Source organism: Aphelocoma coerulescens, chromosome 6 (assembly GCF_041296385.1).
Source record: "Aphelocoma coerulescens isolate FSJ_1873_10779 chromosome 6, UR_Acoe_1.0, whole genome shotgun sequence".
NCBI lineage: Eukaryota > Metazoa > Chordata > Aves > Passeriformes > Corvidae > Aphelocoma > Aphelocoma coerulescens.
Genome location: NC_091020.1, coordinates 12,552,418 through 12,576,205, shown reverse-complemented (window position 1 = coordinate 12,576,205; position 23,788 = coordinate 12,552,418). Strand labels below are relative to the sequence as shown.

Genomic DNA, 23,788 nt, shown 5'->3' with positions numbered 1-23,788 from the left:
ACCCCCACACCGACCTGCTAGCTACCAATTTTAGGCTGTGTTCTTTCCAGTCTCTCCTGTTAGTGCTGTCTAACTTTGCAAAAATATTTCAATATGCATTGGAACAGAAGCATGGGCTCTTGACTTCCAGGTGAGAGCCATACTTCCTGGATTTTCATTTGGTTCTCTCCACTCTTAACTCTCTTTTTCTTGTGTGTTATATTTTGAATTATACTATATACAAAAAGAAGCTGCTTTTATGAAGAAGTTACCAGTTACTAGTGATAGTGCACACTCCCAGGGATGTGGCACAAATTAAGTGCTCAGACAGTCTGGGCTTTGCTTACACCATAGATGAAGAGCTCAAAACACATCACCGTCGTTAATGAGTGCAAATGGTACATAAATCTAACCTATTGTTTCTACCTTGTTCAAACCAAGTGGCATTAGATCCCATACAAAATTTTCTAGGGATTTTTCGGTTATTATTTTAATTTTGGTAAGAAAATTGGAAATGAAATTGTAATGGAATGAGCCATTTGAACAAGAAATTATTCAGAGGCCAAGTCATATAGATACTCATGTGGCAGTAATGTAAGCACTGGTTATGGCAAATCTTTCTTCAATAAAATAAGGAGAGGAAACAGTTACAAGATCTATAACATGTTTTATTACTGTTGGTTTCTTTTAACACCTTAAAAGAAAAGATATCCCATCTGGGAGAGAAATACCTGAGTAAACATGTTGGTCTATATATTGGCCAGAAAAGGAAAATACAGTTTCTTTCACGCTTAAAAAGGCAAAAGGAAAGTGTAAAAAAAACCTCAGAGTTTTGTTCTATCGTAAGAATAACATAATGTTACTTGAACTCGTCATGATACTTCAGAGGACTGTGCAATAGAAGGGAAAAAGTGTTTTGCATGAAGAAAGAAAATGCTTCTTCAGAGTCACTGCAAGGGAGCAGTGAAACTCTGGAACATGAAGCTTGGTTATAGCTGCTCAGAGCAGATTGAAATGAATGTCAGGATTTCCTGTAAGTCTTCGAGGGAAAGGAATGAGCTGGGCTCACCAATTCCTTTTCTCAAATGCCTGAAGCTGCTGAGTTAGTCTTCTGCAAAAATCATGACCACTAAGTTTCTTCCCAAGTAGGAGACTTTTTGGGATATCTCATGCAGGTGATCCATGAACAGCCACACTTACATCTCCATGGAAATTGTAGCAATTTGGAAAAAAAAATCCTTTTAGCGTGCAAAACCTATCCTTTTATAAAGAGAACAGAGGATTATTTTACAAGAAGCAATAAAAATAACCGATAGACTTTTGTACACTATTTAGAGATTCAAGAATAGGTTAAGCTACTGAAATATGTTCTTTCACCATTTTTGCATCTGTAGTATCCTTTGCGTTGTGCCAGTGGGACTGACTAGTTCCAAGTTACTTCAAAGTCCTGTATCAAACAAACAAACCAATACAATCCAACCCAACCAACCAACCAAAAAACCCCTCACCCCCTCACTCTCACTCAGAAAAAAAGCTCTGTCTTTTCTTGTAGTCAGATGAATGGTCACAGCATGGTTGTAGCACGTCTTTGTCATAAACGTTTTTTATAAGCATATTAATTTGGGTTCCACCTAGTTAAAAATCTCCTATTTGTTTGGAAATGGCAAAAGGAGAAATCACCAGGAATGTGCACCTAGACATCAGTGAGGTCTGTGCTCATTAGAGTTCAGAGTACAGGGTGGCTAAGTTTTAATTTAACGACTGCAGCAAATCAACTTAATTTGCTTGAAGTAGTTCAAGGTACAGCCCCTTACTCTCACATTTCTTCTTGCAGGTGCTGGGAAATCCAATGGCAAATGCTAACAACCCTATGAACCCAGCAGGAAATCCCATGGCTTCTGGGATGACAACCAGCAACCCTGGAATCAATTCCCCTCAGTTTGCTGGACAGCAGCAACAATTTTCAGCCAAGGCAGGCTCCACTCAGCCGTACATACAGCAGGGCATGTATGGGCGACCCAATTATCCTGGAAGTGGAGGTTTTGGTGGCAGGTAAGATTTACTTCTTGTGAGGTGGAAAATGGATGTAAATACTTGATGAAGCTTGTTTTAGTGACCTGGCAGAAGTGTCATGGTCTTATTTTAATTTTATAAAGTCTCAGTAGATATTTTATGCTGGTTAACTGAATCACATACTGCTTTTACAGCTTCAGAAATCAGCTACCCAAACTGCAAAGAAATTCATCACAGTAAATGGAAATGGCTTAGGTCAATCAATTAGCTCTAATAAACCTCCAAAATAAAGTTTTAATTAAGAGAGATTGTTAAACAGACCACAGGCTTAGGAATGATTAACATTTAATAAGGCCAGGATGTGAAAGGTATTGATGGTATAATTTCTATGTGCATATGGAGGAGTGATCTTGGGTACTGGGCAAAGTAGTTTCCTATGCAATAGAATATTTCTGCCCAAAGACTTACTCCACAGCAGGAATTCGAAAAGAATTTGGAATGAAGATGTTTGTTAAAAAGGATGGTCATGTTGTATATTTATTTTGGGGAAATAAATGCTGCCTTAGTCATAAAATCCAAAACTAATAGTCTGGCATTAGTTACAGTTTGACTTTCTGTGTCTGTACTTTGCAAACAGGGATGGTGAGGGCACTTAACTGAAACCACTATTTATGGTCCCATTGCAAAGGCTGCTGAAAAGACTGCTGCTGTTAGCATAGGCAGTCTAGTGTGAAGAATATAAGCCTGGGACTCAGGGAAAGAGGGTTTATCTCTTCCTTCATCTCTGCCACTGATCTACTGAGTGACCTTGAACAAGCCAAAAAGTTTCTTCAGCTTTGTATTAACGCCTGTAAAATGGGAACAGTATATTGGCCCATATTTATAAAGATATTTGATAATTTGAGGTGGGAAAGGCATGTCTTAGCTTAGTTTATTTTAGGATCAATGGAGGAGATGGGTAGGAACTGCAGAATACATTGTGTGGGATCCAGTAGAGTTGATTGCATTGGGTCTCTCCTGGCCTTTCTGCTAAGGTTCAGGGAGAAAAGCTTTTATGATATCTTGAACACTTGCCATAATTCACCACTGAGGCAGATGAATGTGGTTTCGTGGAGGAAGTTCGCTGTTCCTGCTGCTGCGCGTTTGCCCCTACACTACTGGGATTAACTACAGGGATTAATTGAGCATTAACTTTCAGGAGTTCAGTTCTACTTTGCAGGAAGCTACAGAGTTGCAAAGCAGTTCACTGCCCCTGAAATGACTGCTGGCAGTGCCTTGCAATCCCAGTGGCAGCCCTACGACTGTTGCACCTGGGCAACGGGTGTAACCTGTAGATGCAACCCGTGTCTCCTGTACACACTAATTACCTGTCCTGCTGGCTTTCATTAGTCATTGATACGTGCTTTTGGAACAGTTCCAGGTGAGGATCACACCAACGTTCAAAACAAAATTCACCAGGCACATCTTAATTCTGGCTTTCTTTCTTTTCTTCCCTGTTAGTTACCCTGGAGGCCCAAATACCCCCGCAGGAATGGGGATTCCCCCCCACACGAGGCCACCAGCTGATTTCACCCAGCCAGCTGCAGCTGCCGCCGCTGCTGCAGTTGCAGCTGCAGCTGCTACAGCAACAGCTACAGCTACAGCCACTGTGGCAGCCCTTCAGGAAACACAGAATAAGGACATGAACCAGTATGGACCGGTAAGAGAGTCTTCATATTGGCTGTCCTTCCCACTGTTGTCTTTGTTAGGGTGCCTACTGTATGGGTTTTTTTGCGCATGAGCATGGTTGGAAATGCTTATGAGAAACTGCTGGAATGTGTGTGTGTAGGTATGAGTCAGTCTCCCATGTTTTTCCCTATAAAACTTGCCTAACTGTATTTTGTAGTTTAGGGGTTGCCTCTTAAAAAATCCTGAAGATTTCTCAAAGTTACAGCTGCATTTGACTTGATGTAATATTGCTGCCTTTCCCAGCCCTCTAAATTTGAGTACCTAGTGAAATGTTCTAGAATCTTGCAATAGGTTTTGTAGCTCTTGGACAGTTGTTTGTTTTGCTAACTGCAGCTGGTTGTTTGGGTTATTTCCCTTCAAACAAGGAAACAACAACAGAAAAGGGATTTGTTTTTTAATAATTTTGTCTATAAGGGCAGCTATGTGAGACATGAATTTCCAGTGATCTGTAACTTCTAGCCTGTCATGACTTCATGGAATAACTTTTTTCTTAAAATAAACAAGGGCTTGATCAATTCAGGTTTTTCCTCCTTACCTTTTCTACTTCTCTGAATTCTGAAGTATATGGGTCCATGTGCCAGGTGATGAGAAACACAGGGTCTTAGAAACTGTAGTGTTGTGCTCTGTTTACACAGCCAACATTACAGTACTAGACCAGCCAATTGAAACAATTTAATTTCTCACCGTACACTTACATCTGTCTTCCACTCTTACGCCTTTTCCAATTCCAATTGGATTTTTATTATAAATAACATCACCGCCCATCAAATGTTAGAGAACATTGAAGGAAAATGCGACATAAATCCTTCCCTTCTTCCCTTCCCCAAAAGCATGTTCGGCTCCCTCTTCCCATTTTATAAATGCATGTCGCATTTTATTCTTTTTTTTTTTTTCTTCTTCTTCCGTTGAAGGTTTGTTCCTCTTTCCAGATGGGTCCAACTCAGGCTTACAACAACCAGTTTATGAACCAGCCTGGTCCCCGTGGTCCTGCCTCTATGCCAGGCAACATGAACCCAGCAAGCATGGGAGCAGGAATGACACCTTCCAGCATGAGCGGGCCGCCCATGGGCATGAACCAGCCTCGGCCTCCTGGAATGAGCCCCTTCAGCACCCATGGGCAGAGGATGCCTCAGCAGGCCTATCCAGGTCCACGGCCCCAATCTTTGCCTATACAGGGCATAAAGAGACCATACCCAGGAGAGGTAATAAAATAAGCATTATTTTGTGTACACTGTTATTTTCACTGCAAGTTGCAACATACCAGGTAATGTGTGGTGCACATCCCTTTAGGACAGGTACATCTTTGTTCCAGCCTTGGTAGGGCTACAGCCATTAAAATATAAGCGGGAGCAGCTCTTCCTTTTTGGCTTTAAACTATTCAGGTTCACCCTTGCTATGTTAGTCAAGATAATGGTCATTAAATTGCTTCTCTCAGGCTTTTCACTCTGTAAATACTGCCACTTATTTACAAATAAGTTAAGAAAACACAAAATGTGGCTTGTTCACATGATTTTTTCTTCAGATTTCATATTTTAAGGATGACTTTAAATCTCTTTTTGCCACTTCAGAATCAGGTTTTTTCATTGTAAGTGAATATGTTCATGTTTCCAACAGTCAGTTCTGAACAGTGCCATAAATGTTGCATGTTTGTTGGGCTAGAATTTTGCAGATGATATTTGCCTATTGTTTTTTGAAAGGTTCATTTATGAAAACATCTTATCAATAAGTTGATTTTTCAAATTGACATTTTACTACCTTTAGAGTTCCAATTTTCATGACTTCAATTCCAAAACCACAGTACAATCTTAGCTGGCACTAGCAAAGTGCTTATGACTAGTTAGAACTTCTCTTTCATTGTTAAAGTATTGCTAAACACTTTAGCAAGAGGCCAGCAGAGCAGTTGGGTTGAAAAAGCAAATGTGAGCAGCACAGCTTCTATGCTCTTGCCTGTTCCAGGTTTTTGTTTGGTTTGGTTTGGTTTGGTTTTTGTTTTTTATTTTATTTATTTATTTTACTTTTTCTTTTTGTGGTTCCATGCTACATCTGAAAAAGGAGCCCCAGGCTTGGGTGTGCTAGCACTTGCAAAAACACAGAGATTTTGTGAATGTTGCATCTGGTTGTAATTCTGGTTTCTTCCAGCACGGTGCCCTTTGACAGCATTGCAAGGCTGAGTGTGTGTGTCTTACCCCACTTTGGTTTGCAAGATTTTTATGCTTTTAAGAAGTATTCATCTGAAGGGGTTTTTGTTTGTTTTGATTGTGCTACTACTGAATGTATGCTAATAATCCATAGTAGAAAGCTGTTTGCATAAAACATCTTTGTCTTCTTGTATCCCTGTCCTGAAATAGCCGAATTATGGAAACCAGCAGTATGGACCAAACAGCCAGTTTCCAAACCAGCCTGGTCAGTACCCCACTCCCAACCCTCCAAGACCCCTTACATCTCCCAACTATCCTGGACAGAGGATGCCAAGCCAGCAAAACACAGGGCAGTACCCTCCTCCAACAGTCAACATGGGGCAGTATTATAAGGTAAGAATTCTTAAGATTATCTTGTTCTGTTCTGGTGGCTGTTTATTAATGAAGTCACATTAATGGTTTCATAGATACTGTTTGTACATAGCTAAAGGAAAGAGAGAAAAAAACACCCGAGTTTTTACTAGTGTCTTGGGTATCATAGAATCAAGTCAATCAGCCAAGTTGTATTGCAACTTCAGAGCAGTTCATAAAGAAAATTGAATGTTGCTGCAGCTCATTAGGGGCTTTTACAAGAAAATGTTGGGTTTGCTTTAAAAATAGCTTGTAAAAAGAAGTACGTAATGGGATTCAGGTGTACTATTTTCACCTATTCATAGTCCCCTACAAGAATGCAACTATAGAAATTTGTAATAAACAAGTTCCATATTGCAGCATTCCAGTTTCGGACCTACAGTGGTCACTGTTGGATTAAGCCAGGCCAAACTTCAAAAGTGTTCCAGCTGTAGGTTTCATCTTTGAACTGAAGTTTCTATGACTTTTTCCAACCTCTTCCTCCTTTTTTCTCAGTCTTTTCCCTCTGTGCTGCTTGTTTTGGGCAAGAACTAGAGTTGTTAAAATGTTGCCTAAAACCTGCCTATGGATACATCTTGAGCACTTTGTATTCTCCAAACTAAGGTTGCACTGGGGGTCTGCTGAGGTTTACCGCCTTTGAAATGCACACAAAAGTGATCTATTACACACAGGTATACTCCAGTGAGTATAAAAATGGGGAGGACCATCGATGTTCTGACCTGCTTAAAGCATTAGCTGTTGAAGTATCTGGACCACATTATGATTTTGAACGTAGGCTGAAAGAATCTAAGTTGTACATTGGTGTTGAATTGGAATTGTTTGATGTGACTCACACGGAAAACACCATTGAAAATCAAGGGAAAGCAAAACCCTTTTCTGTAGAGCATCTGTTCTGTGTGCAACCATGCTGTCCACTGTGGTACCCAAAGGAATGCCTGTTGCATCATGGCAGCTTTTGCAGTTCACTGTCAGGAAGAACATGAGGAGCAGACAGATCCTCTATACAATAATTCCAGTGCGGTCACTTACGCTAAACTAACTGCAGGAGATTTCTGTCAAGTTTTTAAGTGACATATTTTTTAAATACATTTTATGTAGGTTCATTTTAGATGGGGTTTAAGTTTTTTGTTTACCAGATAGTTCTGACAGGGAATTTGTTGTCTTTCCAATGTATCCCCTATATTGTATTCAAATATTGACTGCTCTGGAAACAGAAAAAAAGAGATCTTGTTAAAAAGGCAGATTATTCTGGTTAGGGATAGGGCAAATTCCAGCTTGCCACAGACAAAACCTGACCCTTTGAATTGTAGTGATTGTGCAGATAGTAACTGTGTGTGTCAAAGATAAAAACCAAAAATGGATAGAAACTTAAATGTTTAAGATTTGAGAAGGCACTCCTCCTCTTACGTACTCTCAAGTATCTTAGGTTAGCAGAGCAGCATTTAGATACAGAATCAGGTTTGAAGTCACAGTGCTTGGGCTGTCTGTAAAGATTTTCATCTTCTGACACTGTCCTGTGTTTCTGCATATGGTACATGAGCCATTGCAGGAGAGAGCCATGCAGCTGCAGTTTTGTTTAATGTCAGCTTCCTTTGCATCAGGGTTATTGGTTTATTCCACTGACTGTAACCACCCCCTTAATTATAAGAAACTAAACCAGAGGTGTTTTAATACATAGCTACTGTTCATACTTAACTATCCTTTTTCTATCAGTTCATCTTATCTAGCAGCAAACTAGGAATGGAATCAAATTGTAGGTGCACAGAGTAAAAAACATCCCCTGACCCCCAGAGCTTTAATTCTGAGTAGAGGAGTTGAACAAGGGTAGAAGAAAGGATAGATGGAAGTAAAAAGGACACAGACTGTCTAATTGCATGTCTTTGGATTTTGTTTTTCATGTAGGCTTCTGTGCACTGTGGCTATTTTGGGAGGAAGGCAGAGAGATACAAAGGGCTGGGTGGGCTGTGGTGCAGTGGAAAAACTGAAGCAAATGGCTGGTTGGTTTTGGAAAGAGAGCATTCAGAGGAACACAGTAAAGCTTTTAGCAGCCTTTCTTGTATCTGGTCATTGCCTGAGTTAAGCTGGCTGGTCTGCTGGTTTCAGTTCCTTCTTTGTTCTCCTAGTGTGCCTCTTCCCTGAAGGCCTCATGGGACATCCTGTGGTTTCTTCTCCAGAAACAGAGGGGCCTCCCTCCCTTGTCTGTTGTCTTTGGTATTTGATAACAGTGCTGTTCACAAGGCTTATTGTTCTTATTTCAAGACTGCAATAACAATGTGATGTTATTTATTTTCTAGCCATCAAGGCCTGTACCTGTGGCAAATTACCCTCATTCACCTGTTCCAGGAAACCCCACGCCACCCATGACACCAGGGAGCAATATTCCTCCATACCTGTCACCTAACCAGGATGTCAAACCACCATTCCCACCTGACATTAAACCAAATATCAATGCTTTACCACCACCTCCAAGTGAGTAGCAAACAGAATGCCCCCACAGTCATTTGTTGTTCCTCTGTTCTCTGCCACATACATTTCAGAGTCTGGAAAGTATCTCTGATTGCTGCTCTGGGAGAGGCTGGAGTTGTTAAGTTGTAATAGGTGGCATGTACAGTGTAGGCTCACTTGAGCCAGTGGACAGGAAAGAGAAAGATTGCTCTGCTCTTCTAAAATAGACTATCAGAAAAGTTCTTCCAGGTTAAACTTGTAAGGATTTTACTCCAGAATTATTCCTTTGATATGCTTCCTGAGGATGAAACACTTGATTCTGGGTTATGTTACGTGTGCTTTGTAGGCTTGTTTATTGTATGAACTTCCATTTCGTCTATTTTGTTCAAGGGCAAAGCCATTCATTGAACAACACTGCAGAGTAGGATAAAATGTGAATATTTATAGCAGTGTCTCTATTGTGATCCATACAGGCTTCTTAGGAATATTCAGTACTGTGCCAGAAATTGATATATGTTCCTTTCAAATCCACTCAACGTCACAGCTACACTTGGCTGGGAACAGGGCAGGAATAACAAGATCTCTCTGACTGGATACTAGCGTGAGATGTTTGAAGGTTTGAAGTGACTGGTGAACAATAGGAGTTACCACTTACTAGGGAGCTGGGAGAACCTTATGTTTTCTGTAAAATAACTGCTGCTGCATTAGCACTTTGCAGCTCTGTTTGGAGTTCAGGATAGCTGAAAAATCAAGTAGAAGAAGATGGGCTGCAGTATTATTTGGGCAAGAACACAGGATTTAAAGCCATTTGGACTTCATAGATCAGCTGTAAGTTACCACAAAATCTCATCTTACGGGCTCAGATAGTAATTGAATAGCAGTGTCTTTGGTCATAACATAGTTTTCAGCTGATGAAACTATGAAACTTAATTGGGTGATGTTGATCCCTGATCAAAGCAGGGAAAACAAACATTATCACAGTTTGACATAATTAAGAGATTTGTTTTCAGCCTTCTACCAACAGAGTAAGCTTGGACACAGAACCTATCCAGTAATAAAAACTGAGAATTCTTGCCATGCCTGGTTTCTGTTTGTGGCTGGAATGCTAAGGTCCTAATGTGAAGTGTGGGATAATAGAAGACTGCTGTGCCTTGCTCTCAGTTTGAGCCTTGTCACTTGTATCAGTTAGATGATAGAGTCATTTTTGATTGTCTTTTGTGTGTGTGTGAGCCTGCTAAGTTAGACCCAGTAGCAGATCACTGTGCAATTTGTTACTATTCTCTATAAATATACACATTATTATTGCACTGCAGATGCTAAAGGGAAAGTTCACGCTTTCTCTCCCTCTTCGATCCCAGCCAACCACAACGATGAGCTGCGCCTGACGTTCCCTGTGAGAGATGGGGTTGTCCTGGAGCCCTTCCGGCTGGAGCACAACCTGGCAGTCAGCAACCACGTCTTTCACTTACGGCCAACCGTACACCAGACCCTGATGTGGAGGTGAGCTCAGCCTTGTGCAAGTCATGCGTCCCGTGAGAGAGGAGTGGCAGGCCAGAGGCAATTTGTTTAGATTTGCCAGGAATTTCACTTCAAAAATTGTAGCCTGGATAGGAAGAATGTCCTTTGAACTCACAGGTACTCTCACCTGTCATTTTCCAGAGACAACACGTTCTAAAATGCTTCACAATATGTATTGTGTGTCCTTGCTGATAGCACATAGCATGCAGGGTCTGAAAAACCACTGCAACTATTGCATCCTTTCTGCTCTGGGTGGAGCAGGAGTGGGGTGTGCCCAACCCACACCACTGCAAACTTTCATTTGGGCGTCTCTGGAGTCTCAGGTGCTTTGTGGCCTCTGAAATGTTAGTTGCAGAAGTAGCTCTGTAGGGCTCTTACAGTTTATGCTTAAATTAAATGGTGTAGAGTATCTGGTAATGAAAAACAACCTACTAAGAGTAAGGACCAAATTTAGAGGCTTGGTAAAATCATTTGGAAAGACAAGTGCTTAAATCCTCTGAACTTCAGAAGCTAACTTCCTAAATTCCCCCTGTTCTGTGACTCCACAAGTAAACATAGCTCAGAAATGTGAGAACATAGCTTTCCTCATACAAAGGCTTCTGATTTTCACTTACAGTGAATTCTTATTTCCAGCACAGAGGAATATTTTTTCCTTGGTGGTACTTTCCTGTATTTAGTGGAGATCTGTGTAAGTGATTCCAGGGTGTGTTTTGATTGCACTATGTTCATGGAAAGGCCTTAGATCAAATGAAAATCATAGCTTTAATTTTTTTAAAATTTATATATTTTCAAATACTACAGAATAATTGCATCTCTTTGTTCAGTTTTTCTCAGAAAGTATCTCCGTGTTTATCCTGGCTGCTGATTGCATTGTCCGAGTCTTTCTCTGTGCACTGTGGAGGCTGGTTAGTTGCTTGGCATCTTGCATGGAGGTTGCTTGCAGGTGTAGCTTCAGGTTTTTTTTCCTGTGAGGATCTTCTTCCCATTCACTGGAATCCACTGGAGACTTGTATTTTCCTGGTGTGGAGGGTGTGAGGTGGGCAGAGAGATGCGCTTGCTTCCCTGCCCCGGGACGGACTCTGGCTCTAAAGCTGAGGCTTGTTGCAGGATGCAGGAGTCCTTGCTGCCACAGTGCCCCTGTGCCCTGAGGGAGCCTGGGGGTTGGGAGGGAGGGAGATTGCAGGCAGACCACATCCAATAATTAACACCTAACTTTGAGGTCAGTTATTGCTTACTTGCATTTCATTATCGTGGAGTACTCGCAGCAGAGGGAGTTTTGGCAGTTATTTGCAAGTTCTTATTAATAAGTAATCACTACTGGGGATTGTGCTGGCTCATTCAGTAGATTTATAGTGCTTCACTGAGGCATGAGGCTGTTTCTTAATATCTGTTCTTTCTTTCTTCCTTCGCTCACCAAACACATAGCCTTTATTTAAACTTATTTTAATGAAGACTCATAGGTAAACTGTGCTCAGGTCTGCTGTTTTGAAAAGCCTGTTAACAGTGGGGAGAATGGATAGTCCAGTAATGAAGTCATTTCACATTTAACTCAGGGCTGGATGGATGCCAGAAAAATGAATTAGTCACATGTGTGGATGGATTTTGGTTTTTATAGAGAATGGTGGAACCGAGCCAATTCTCAATATTTTTCTGCCAGTTAAAATATTCGGCAAAACCTCTCACATGTACACACATAATGAATAGCAATGCAAGTATTTTTCTCCCCATGGGAACTTTTCATGGTTACAAGAAACAGAAAGGTTGAAGGCGGGGAAAATGTCTCCTTGAAGCTGGTTCAGTCGTCACACTGCTCTGTTATTAATAACGTCCCACGGTGGAGACACTGTGTGCTGAGAACACGAGGCTCTCCTGAGGTCTGTCACCACCCTGTGACACTCAGCAGGCCTGCTCACCTCATCTGCTTGGGTTTTATATCAGAGGTACCAAGCCTTGCTTCCCTCCAGGTGTGGGTTATTGTGCTGTGTTCTCTTGAGGTGAGAAACTGAGTGGAACTTGCAGAGAGAGCTTTCAGAAAATGGTTAATAAAATACTGAAAAAAAGCCTGAGAAGACTTCATGTAGGTGGATTATGTTGAAAGGTTGGGTAACTTGTGTTTTATAATTTTCTTTTTAAAAGGCCCACATGTTTGTGTCCACTGCTAAATCTTGATGTTTTGAAACCCGGGAAAGATAATGCTGAGTCAGATTGAAGTCTTTTTAAGGAAAACGGCTGTTAAGGTGATAATCTCCTGAACGAGCTGCTCCTCTTGGAGGTTACAAAGATACCTTCTTTCAGGCAACATAGATTTTTCAGGAATGTAGATTTTAAAATTTGAACAATAAACTTTGAGCTGTCTTTTGCTGTCATGAACAGCAGAATTCTGACATTTTGGTTCAGTTTTCTGTGTTCTTTTAAATTTCTTCTTGAAATTACTCATTCCTAACACAAGGTTAAAGTACATTTATGAAACTAAAGTCATAGTCTCCACTTAATTTGTGATTAACTTAATCTCAGTGTTTTTGTTTTTTTTGGAGGTGTTGCAGAACTAATTTCTGAGGAGCAAAATAATGAGTGGAAGTTATTATAGGAGAGGTGGGAGGAATTCATGCCCTGAAAGGTCTAAATTGGGTAGATTTAATCCACAGCCATGTTAATTTAGAATCACAGAAGCTGATTTTGATGGAGGGTGAGATATAGGAGTCATTTTATCTGAGTTGATTTACCTGTTCTGAGGCAGGATTAGCTGTACTTGTGTTTTATCTGACAAGTGTTCGTTCAAGTGCTTCTTTAAGTGCTTGGAGGTAGTGAAGAATCCAGACTTCCAGCACAACCCACTGCAGCATATTGCTTTCTCATTCTTATCTCCTAACACAGGAAGGACCTACCTGATGTTAACACTCTTCTTTCTGCAGGATCACTCCATGGCCTGGGTTTGCAAAGAGGTTTGAGATGTTTCCTTGAAAAGGCCTTTATAAGTATAAAATATGAACAACTTTGGGGCATGCTTGCATTATGAATTCATCATGACTTGCTTCTGTTAAGGGCTTTTATGAAGGAACTATGTTATATCTTTAATGGCAATAATCCCAAGAAAAATAATCTGATTGATCAAGAAAAATGTTCCTAGCATAAAAACGACCTCCTTCTGCAGTATGAAAGCAAAGTTAAAGGAAGATTTATTGATTATTGTGCAGGTCTGACTTGGAATTGCAGTTTAAGTGCTATCACCATGAAGACAGACAAATGAACACAAACTGGCCAGCTTCAGTCCAGGTCAGCGTTAATGCAACCCCACTTACCATCGAACGTGGTGACAACAAGACATCTCATAAACCTCTGCACCTGAAGCACGTCTGCCAGCCAGGGAGAAACACGATTCAGATTACAGTCACGGCGTGTTGTTGCGTAAGTACACCGAGCTCACGGCTGCAGCTGCTGGTGCTGAGTTTGCCATTTAGAACAGTTTGCAAGTATTGCCTGAGCTGAAAGAGCCTTACTCTCATTTTTTTCCGTGCCTTTTTCTGGTAAGGTTTGTACTTAATGATGTTGACACAGTCAGAGTGCTAATATGGAAATTTTTGCTGCTTAACTGTTGCAGAATGTAGTGAACCTTCTCTGACAAGGTTCGTGGTCTAGGGGAGGAAGGGAGTTTGGTCTCCTACTATCTCATGTGTGCCTGTGTAACCAGGTGGCTGAAGTCTATTGCTGTAGAAGTAGATTATTGTGCTGAAGACTGCTGATGGTACTAATTTCATTTACACAGTGTATTAAATGGTCTGTGGTTTGTCATGAAAACATCACCATCATAATCGTTGGTGCTGGTGATGATTTTTCAAGTACTTTTTCAGATGAAAAACTCATATTCAATGATGCAATCTAGACCATTCAGCTTTCCCCTTCCTCCTTTTCCATGGGTTAGTTACTCTCAGGGTTGAGTACTGTATTTTTAATGCAGACTGTTCTGCAAACCCAGTCTGAGCTTCTGACTGTTCTCTTGTCACTGACAATAAAGCAAGCTGCTAGCTCTCACAAGGTCACAGTGTGAGGCACTTTGACAAGAAGCCATCCACCCATTTTGCTTTACTTCACACGGATGTTTCCCTGCGTAATGTCATTTATCTGGTGGCTAAGAGCAGGGGGCAGCATCCTGTGAATCACAACGAGCTCTGTGTTGGGTAAGAAGATTCAACTGATTCCAGGCACATCAGTTGAAAATTGTTTTCGCAGCTTCCCACATAGTCTGAGGGCAGGCAGGTAGGCTAGACTGTGTCAGACAGTCCAGAGTTTTAAAAATAAACCCTGATGTCAGAGATTAATATGTCAGCTGTACGTATGCTGAATATTAAGGAGGGAGAAAATGCAGAAGATCCTTGCTTTTTTTAAAGCCCTTGTATACATTAAGCATGGAGCAACTGCACAGTGTGCAGAATATCCATAAGGGAGCGTGTGTGCTCAGCAGAGCAGAAACAGCTTTTATTTTTAAGCCTCAGGCTCTCACAGAAACCAAGTGTCCAAGGGAAGAGTGCAGCTCTGTTCAGGAGTGTACTGAACATGTGTGTTTGGTTCTCTTCCTAACAAAATGTGTCTTCTTGCAGTCACACTTGTTCGTGTTGCAGTTGGTGCACCGGCCATCGGTTCGCTCTGTACTTCAAGGTCTACTAAAGAAACGCCTCCTCCCAGCAGAACATTGTATCACTAAGAGTGAGTTTGCATTTTGTGTGGGTGATGACTTTCCAGAATGCCTATGTTCAGTTGTGATAAGCTATCTCTACACCAGATTTTACTTGTTCATTGATAACCTTAAGCTGTACTTAAGGATTTTCCAGAACATGATGTGGGTAGATGAATCCTTGGTATCCTCAAATATTGCGGACTATTTGTGTGGAGGTAATGAATTTCCAAAGACACAAGCTTATTTCCTAAAGAAGGCTGTCCTATTCCAGGGGAATCTCTCTGGCTTTTCCCCCATATTTGTTTCTGACTCACCTGAAAGGAAGATTTATTCTTTATTTATCTAGGGCTGTTTTCAGTGCTTGTATGACAAGCACTGTTGTGCACTTGTCTGATATGCATGTGTGGTGGTTTGTCTGCACAGTAGAATGGTCTAAATTACACAGATTACACCTCTGTGGGTATACTGGTCATTCCATTGTCCCTTAAATGTTGAAGTGTTGGTCTTTCATATTTCAGTGTTAAAACTTACAATACACTTGTGCTTTCTCACATCTATACTCACCTTCTTCCTGAGCAGTCAAGAGGAACTTCAGCAGCGTGGCAGCTTCCTCTGGCAATGCAACACTAAATGGGGAAGATGGAGTAGAGCAGACTGCCATTAAAGTGTCTCTGAAGTGTCCGATCACATTCCGGCGGATTCAGCTCCCGGCGAGGGGTCACGACTGCAAGCATGTACAAGTGAGTAGATGCCAGTTCCTGGCAGGGTTCCCTCAGCCATGTGTTGTTACAGTACTGTCAGCTTGCTTATCGTATGAGAGCACCTAATACATGGCATTTGTGTCTGTCAGCCTCAGTAATTAACTGTATATATGTTTAATGTAGAGGGGAAAAGTAAGCTGTTTGGTTTAGTTATCAGTGCTAGCAGGCTTTTTTCATGTCAGTTTTACTTTTGTCTAACTGATTCATTTAATACAGAATTTTCCGTTTGTTTCCTTTTGTTTTGTCTGGTTTGGTTTTTTCCTTTTTGTTTCTTTCTGATACCTAGTGCTTTGATCTGGAATCTTACTTGCAACTGAACTGTGAAAGAGGAACTTGGCGGTGTCCAGTATGCAAGTAAGTGAGCCCATACTACATAAAATGCAGTTGTACACAATTTGACCAAATTTAGATCATATTTAAGGTGATGAAGGGGAGAAGAAGGAAGTTCTAGGAAATAAGGTTTATATATCACATTTACTTAAAGAGCATAAAGTCCAATGAGAATTCTTGCAATATTTTGCCACCCTGGATTATTAGAAATTTAAAAACATATAACGAGATACTTTCTCACAAGCTTTCATTACAGATTATCAACGGGTTGTGTAGAGTTCAAAAGAGGCTCAAATATTTACATTGATAAGGCAGGTATCTACAATCCAGACTAAGGCTAATTTTTAAAAAAGTAAAAAATTTCCAGGGAGCAAAAGTTGGAGTTGTTGCTTAGAGGAAAAGAGGGATGGATACCTTGGCATAATTTCAAACTTATGTTTTGACCAGAAAACAGCTAGTATACTGCAGAAAAAATGGAAGAAAAACTCAGAAGTGGTTACAGACTGTCCATCCATATGTTTAACTGGGCAGAAAAAACAGCAGAACGTCTGCAGGCCTGTCCAGTGTCTGTAACCTCCTGTGCTCAGTGCACAGGGTTGGGAGTGTGTTCCAGCCTCAGCTGAGGAGCCAGGGCTTTTCAGCTCCAGCAGCTGTAGCTGGCACTGGGTCTGCACAAGTCTCCACTTGGGTCCCTGCTCTGCCAGCCAGTGTTAGGTACAGACAGCAGTGGGGATTCTCCATTCTGGCTGTTCTGTGGACATGGCAGGCTGGAGATGAGCTTGTTTCAATTACTGTCCATGGTTGATTCATGTCCTAACACACAAGTGCTTTCTCCAAACTGCCCAAATCTTTTCTTTCTCCTAAGTTGGGCTAAAAATATCACAAGAATTGGATATCTTGCTTTCTTAATTCATGTATTCATGCATCCAGGCTAAATTTTTGTACTGTTTCTCTGAGCATGAGCACCTGCATTCAGATCTAAGTGCCTACATAGCTAAATCATTTCTGGTTTTGTTTTGTTCTGTCCCCATCTGTGCTGATCTTAAGTAAAATAGCTGTAATACATAGTTGCTTTGAAGCCATAGTACTGTGGAGCTCAAAAAAAGAGAAAGATCTAATTAAAAAAAATAGTGCTAACTGACGTTCACAGGAGAGATCTGCTGTGTTTGAAAATACTTTAAATTTGCAACGTATTTCACTAACAAAAATTACTTAAAGAATGTGAACAGCTTGTGGAAACACACAAGTAGACATATCCTTATCTCATCTGTTTGATGTAAATATCCTGGTAATGTAGATGTAGAACTAAAACTATTTGCCCCAAATCATTCTTTCCCTAGCAATATTCTAACATGAAGTTTGTTTCTTTTTACTTTCTAGTAAAACTGCTCTCTTGGAGGGCTTGGAGGTTGACCAGTATATGTGGGGCATTCTGAATGCTATACAAAAGTAAGTGATCTCCCTCCTGATATCCAAGACTAAGCAACTAGAAGATGTAGTAATGAATACTGAGATAGTCACACCACAATAGATCTTGGTGATTGAACTTGTCTATTGCATGGCGCCTTGGTGGAGCAGGTGGTAGAGTGAATCAGTTTCCATCTTCTTCATAGATCTTGTTTGGGTTATCTCTTAATGGCAGCCTCACCAGTGAAGGAGACAGAAGATCCAGAATGGAGGATTAAATGCTTTCTTGTAATTACAAGCAGTCCCTCTGATTCACAGGTGGCAAACTAAATTGATATGTTTGGATTTCGTTGTATGGGTAAACACAGAAATGTGATCTCATGGTTGCCTTTTTTTAAATTTGCTTTCAGCACACACTTGAGGAGTGAAAGATCTTAATGTTGTATTACACCAGAGCATTTCAGAACATTGGTTACCATGCAGATTCTTACGGAAACTTCAGCAGAATTGATTTTAAAAAATTCAACTGATATGCTAAATTTTCACATTACTTTACAGCTCCGAGTTTGAAGAAGTTACCATTGATCCAACTTGCAGTTGGAGGCCGGTCCCTATAAAGTCAGATATTCACATCAAAGATGACCCAGATGGCATTCCCTCAAAAAGGTTTAAGACCATGAGTCCAAGCCAGATGATCATGCCAAACGTAATGGAGATGATTGCAGCTTTGGGTCCTGGCCCATCACCTTACCCATCCCTACCCCCTCCTCCAGGAGGCAACAACTCCACCGAGTATGGTAACCAAGGTTAGTTTTACAGCTTTGTGCACCCAACTGCTCACTCTAGAACTCAGTGATTCAGTCAGCCTTGTGATTCAGGTGTGTCTCAGTGCATCTTCTCAGAGTGATGCATGAGGAAAGCAAATTATATGGCTGCAATTCTGAAATTCTGCATAAGTCTTTTCAGTTAAGATTCATCTGTTCAACAGAATGTATATTTTAGTAAGCATTATATTTTAGTAGTATATTGTCATATTCAGTTATTTTATTTACTATTTTGAGTATTTGATGCTTGTCATATTCATAGTCATGCAGCCCTCCCTGAATCAAGAAACATTCTATGTTACCTTCTATATTCATGGCCTGCCACAACAGACATATTTCTGCCTTTTTTTCTGTGCATTTTCCTTCTGTTCCACTCTCAAGTGAAAACATCTAGCGCTACATAAGTAGAGAACCTGACTCATTAACCCTGCTGCTTGGGCCATTAGGTTAACTTGTGGCCAGGTGAGTGACATTCAGTAGGCCACCAGAAAAGGGATGACTTTTAAAGAGCTTTTAGCTGCTTTCCAAACACCTTTGCATTAGAAAATTACTTTTGAGTTCCTCTGCCCATGTGCTACCAGATTGAGGAGCAGGGAACTAAATACAGGCAATGGAGAAAGGTTTTCAAATTACTGGTATGTTGTGAATAACTCAGTTATAGTGACAATTCCAAAAACATGAAGCCAGAGACTGTTTCTTTTGCAAGTAACATGATATGAGTCAGTTCAGCTCTGGGAAAAGACCAACTGTTCACACTATCAGAATCCCCAAATTGATTACAAGGTGATACATGTGCTTTTTGCAGGCGTTGAAGAAAAATATAGATTGCGTGCAAAATACGGTTAATTTGCTCCAGTGGCTGCAAAACTGATGACAGATGATAAAACTTTTAAGGTTTTCAAACAGATGAATGATTACTATAACAAAGCCAAGAACTGAATCACAATTTTTTCCCTCATTTAGTAGGAGTGAAGTGCAGTGAGAGCCTGAGAACAGAGCTGTCTATCCTTCACCATATTTCCAGCTCAAACTCAGGAGGGGACAGGATAGTCACGTCAAGTGTGGGGTTTAGGCTTTGTGTGAGCATTGCTGCCTAGAATGTTATTTTGCTGCCTTCCCCTATGGGTCCTGTAGCAGAGGTAGTCACTGCTCTTTGGAACCCTGAGTCGTCACTGGCAGGTGATACCCATGCTCTCCTATTTCCTCTGCAATAGGGATATCAGTGCAGTGCACCAGATTATCCTAAATGTCTGACAGGTCTCTCAGCACGTGGCACTACTCTTGCTGCAGAGAGGGGCCTGCTGCTGCATGGCTGTAACTCCCTGGGCGTGCTGCCTTGTATCTTTATTCTCCATCAATACGTGCACTGAAACTTAGTGATTGCAATTACATAATGTCCTCTGATTAACATGTCTTTAGAGCAATGCAGTAGTAGTATTACTGCTGTGGTTTATGTCTGTTTATTTGGGTTTGACAGAAGCATACTGAAGTTTAATTTGCAAATATAACAAATATTCGGTAGTACAAGACCACATTCCAGCTGCCTGCTAATTAATTATTCCTGATGCAAGGCAAGACCAGCTATGTTCTGTGAGACTCATCCAGTTTGCAGATTAACAAAATGAGAATTAGTAAGGCTCTGCAGTATTTACATGATAGATCAAAGTCCCGACGTCTTTGAGAAGTACTCTTACATGGCTAATGACTTCTATTCCTTCAAGATTAAACTTCTGCTTGTGAAGCTGTGCTAAAGAGCAAATGATGCAACTACTTCAGTTTGTAAAACTCCCTTCTTGAGTTGAATATTTAAAACTGCTGTACTTCAGCTGACAAACTGCAGGCTCTCTGTGCAATCTCCAAAGCTATTCTGTTGTTTCAGAGCTCAGTATCATCCAATTCAGTTGCTTATATGAAATAGGTGAATGGTTTTAGTTCATTTTTCTTGCTGTTCAGTTTTGCTGTTCATAGCAAATAAGCCCCCAAAGCTGATATCTGAGTTGGAAGTGCTAAGAGAGGAATTTTGACAAAAAAATATGAAGATTAAAATCTCTGTATTGGGATACCTGCTTGCTTTAGAATTCAGATGAAGATCCCTGGGCTGAGGTGGGCTGGATCCATACGGACAGTGGTCATACAGTTCTTGTTCTGCAGAACAAGACTCCAGGCCTGCTTCAAGATGTGTGTGTAAATCCAGTCAGTCAACTGAATTTTATTACATTTTGTGGGAGCTCCAATTAGATATGAACACCTCTTCTATGCCTTTTATAAAGGGGTAAAATAGATGCTGTGCTATGAACTGGTATTGTGGCATCTTCCAGATTCACTTCTGTCAATTACTTTAATCAGAAACTGAAGCAATGCTACAATCTTACTGAGTGTGTAGAAGCATAGACATAAATAACACAGGTGTCCTATAAATAATTTGGTACTTGGGCTGTCAGTCTCAGTTACACTGAGATGCTTCCAGATACAAATATCCCATAGAATTTAATATCCCGTTTACTTCTCGGCATGGTTAAGTTTATGTGGTGATTTGGCAGTAGTTTTTCAAAATGTCAGCAGTTTTCAATTAGTTCCAACACATAAATGAATTATTGCAGCAGCCAGTGCTGGGAAGCCGAGTGCCCAGTCCCCTCTCGCTCAGCACTGGGGGCACAGCATTGTCACATTCATTGTCACAGCTCCCTGTGCTGTGCAGGGAGGGCGTCACATCACACAGCTCCTGCAAGATACTCGGAGAGATCAACGTTGGGAAACAAATCACATCTGTTTCTCTTTCAGGCAACAGTTACCAAGGTCATGGCAATTTTGACTTCCCGCATGGGAATCCTGGTGGCACATCTATGAATGACTTCATGCATGGGCCACAGCTGTCACATCCCCCAGACATGCCGAGCAGCATGGCAGCTCTCGACAAACCTCTCAGTCACCCCATGCAGGAATCTGTAAGTAATGGTGCTGGGCACGTAGGTTCTCGTTCGTGGGGGTAAGGAGCTCTCATCCAGCTGATGGACTTGCCTTATGAACTGCTTTTACTTTTTGTGGATTTCTCACCTGAGAAGTTTGTGAAATAGAGTAGTCCTGAGAAATGCCGGAAATGCCATATTTAGTTTCTGGCCATTTTGAGGTTTTGGAAAAGCATTTCTGCACTTCTTGAATTGCCATTTAAGCTTGTTTATCCAAAAGAAAGAACCTGGCTCAGTGTGCTTGTATTAATCATTGTGCTTTGCTCTGACACATGAAAAAAAAATGTACTTCATTCCCTAGGCCAGCAGGACTGTGAATATCCATCTCCAAGAGACAGCTTGTTAAAGCACGATATTGGATGACTTCAGAGCAGGGACAATATCTTCCCTGGCTCTTTCTCTGAGGGAAAAATTTGCATCAAAGCATTTTGAGGGGGAGTTCTATTCAAGTAGCATGAAAGGCACCTTTAAACTTTTGGTAATAGAACAAGTCTGTAGATTTCAAGGAGACACACTGCCACTGGTCTGAGAGTATCAATGTAAGAGACTGAAAAATAGAGGTTCCTCAGGTCTCAGATGGTGGGGCAGAACTGTGCATTGGAAAAGCAGCTTGCTCAGAGCACTGAGTTTTCTATACAGAACTTTATATATCTCCAGAAAACGCAGTACTGCAGCAACTAGGTGATAGAAAAGCTACCAGCAGCATTTAGCTCTTAGGCATGGTTAGTCATCTATTTTAACTTAGTGTGTGGGGTGTGTGTACATCCTTTTATGTTCATTTAAGTTGCAGGGCAGGGGGTTTAAAGTGTGCTGTTACTGCACAGGAAGGATGTTTAACTTGACAAGTCATATGTGCTGTGTCTTTAGTGAATCCTAGAAAGTACAATTTCAGAATGTAATGAGGAACTGTGGTAGCAGATGCTCAGCAAAAGCCTACTCAGTCAATGTCTCCTCTAGCTGGCAGTGGGTTTTCCAAGGAGGATGGTGAGAAATAGAAGAGAGCAGAGAAAGAGTTCTTAGTATAGTTTGGAGAGAGTCCAAGTACCAAGACTATCTGCAAAGGAAGAGTCCAGAAACTGTAATGACTTCACCATTTTACAGGCTAATAAATGAGAACAAACATGCTGTAAACATAGTTTTGCATTGGCAAATTCCACATACACATCTTAGAGTGGTCAGAATTCTCTGCATTAGAACCAACCATGCAGTATTAGAATGCAGTAGTGAGAGGAAATAATACCAGCCTGAACCACTCACAGCTGCTTTCCTTTGAATCAAATTCACAAGGAATTATTCTTTGCTTCCCATTACCTGACACCTACCTCTTGACTTCATCAGTTAACAGCTATACCTTTGCTGTAGTAGTTGCCCTGATGAAATTTCTGAAGTGGTAGGATATGAAGTGGTTGAATATAAAAGTGAAGAATTTGTAGCTTTCTGAAAATGTGACTGTTTACATATAGCAGAGGTGAAGGTTTCTCAAGGCTATGCATGTTCCAGAGCTGTGGGAGTGTATTTGTGCAAATGTTAATGGACTTTCGGTTCTGTGGGCCAATCTGTAGCAAATCTGATACTTGCTTATGATAGCTGGCAGGTAAAGTAAACCTTTGCCTCATTTCTCCCTCATCTATCATGATACTCAAGCAATACCATTTGGGAATAGGAAGCAGTGCTAAAGCAGATTCCTACATTGTGTCAATGGCTGTTTTTCTGTAATGAGGATCAATTTTCAGGTCTTTTAGCACAGGAGAGTTGGATTAACCTTGTCAATGTGGCTGTGCAGTCTTCAGTCCACATTTGAGGACTCTAAGTGCTCCCACACAGCCTTTTCAGTGTTATAAAATCTCTGCTTTCCTCTTTCTCTCTTACCCTCTTTCTTTTGTTCTTTTCTCTCAAAATGAACTGTTTGTCTGTAGCAGACAGTCAAGAAAAGCATCTTTAAAATCACTGCTTTTAGAGAAATAATATGCCTTTAACACATGCCTAAATTGTGAAGCTGCATGTCGTTGGAGAGACACTTAATACAAAAACAACTGTAAACAAATTGTGTGATTGAACCAAGGTTTTAAGATGTTGCCTGTGCTCTTCTCTGGGGTTCTGTCTTTTCTTTTTACACAGTTAGTAGATTTTAGTAGTTTGCACATACTATTCACTTTGGCCATTACAAGTTTACAAGGTGAGTTGGATTGGATGTTTGGTCTGGTCCTTTTATACCTGAGGTCTCTCTTACTGGAGCTGAATGCTGCTGAGGAAGTTCCTGACATTCCTGTTTTGAAGATTTATGTGGTGGCCCTTACGCAATGGTAGGCAGAGAAAGCTGATCCCTCCAGATCAGCTCTCTGGAGTCTGTAGGTCACTCCAGGAAATGCAGCTACTTGCCCAGTGTAGGTAGGGCTGGGTAACCAGGGATGAATCAATCAGAATTTCCTTCCCTCAACACTGCTGTTCCACTCCTATGGAAGAAGAAAAAAATCAGGACCTGAAACATGACCAGAATACCTCTTCCCCAGCATAGAGTGTTGTGAGAGCTGTGGAACAGATGCTACATTGCAACAGTGCAAGATTGCTTCAGAACAGCTGCCACAATCACATCGTG

At 41.0% G+C, this 23,788-nt stretch overlaps 1 protein-coding gene across 7 annotated transcripts in view; it reads left to right on the top strand.

Moving 5' to 3' along the window:
* Window positions 1–23,788, top strand: part of ZMIZ1 (zinc finger MIZ-type containing 1) — a 344,034-nt gene that overhangs the window by 308,874 nt on the left and 11,372 nt on the right. For 5 of the 7 annotated variants that reach the window (XM_069019269.1, XM_069019267.1, XM_069019268.1 and 2 more), the window contains 13 exons: window positions 1,814–2,031; window positions 3,493–3,691; window positions 4,632–4,922; window positions 6,069–6,251; window positions 8,564–8,738; window positions 10,028–10,214; window positions 13,427–13,637; window positions 14,828–14,933; window positions 15,484–15,644; window positions 15,952–16,019; window positions 17,376–17,444; window positions 17,961–18,208; window positions 21,008–21,171. In XM_069019269.1, the coding sequence (XP_068875370.1) occupies window positions 1,814–2,031; window positions 3,493–3,691; window positions 4,632–4,922; window positions 6,069–6,251; window positions 8,564–8,738; window positions 10,028–10,214; window positions 13,427–13,637; window positions 14,828–14,933; window positions 15,484–15,644; window positions 15,952–16,019; window positions 17,376–17,444; window positions 17,961–18,208; window positions 21,008–21,171 (2,280 nt within the window). The remainder of the gene's footprint in view (window positions 1–1,813; window positions 2,032–3,492; window positions 3,692–4,631; window positions 4,923–6,068; window positions 6,252–8,563; window positions 8,739–10,027; window positions 10,215–13,426; window positions 13,638–14,827; window positions 14,934–15,483; window positions 15,645–15,951; window positions 16,020–17,375; window positions 17,445–17,960; window positions 18,209–21,007; window positions 21,172–23,788) is intronic. The other 2 variants (XM_069019274.1, XM_069019270.1) reach the window with 2 other exon arrangements.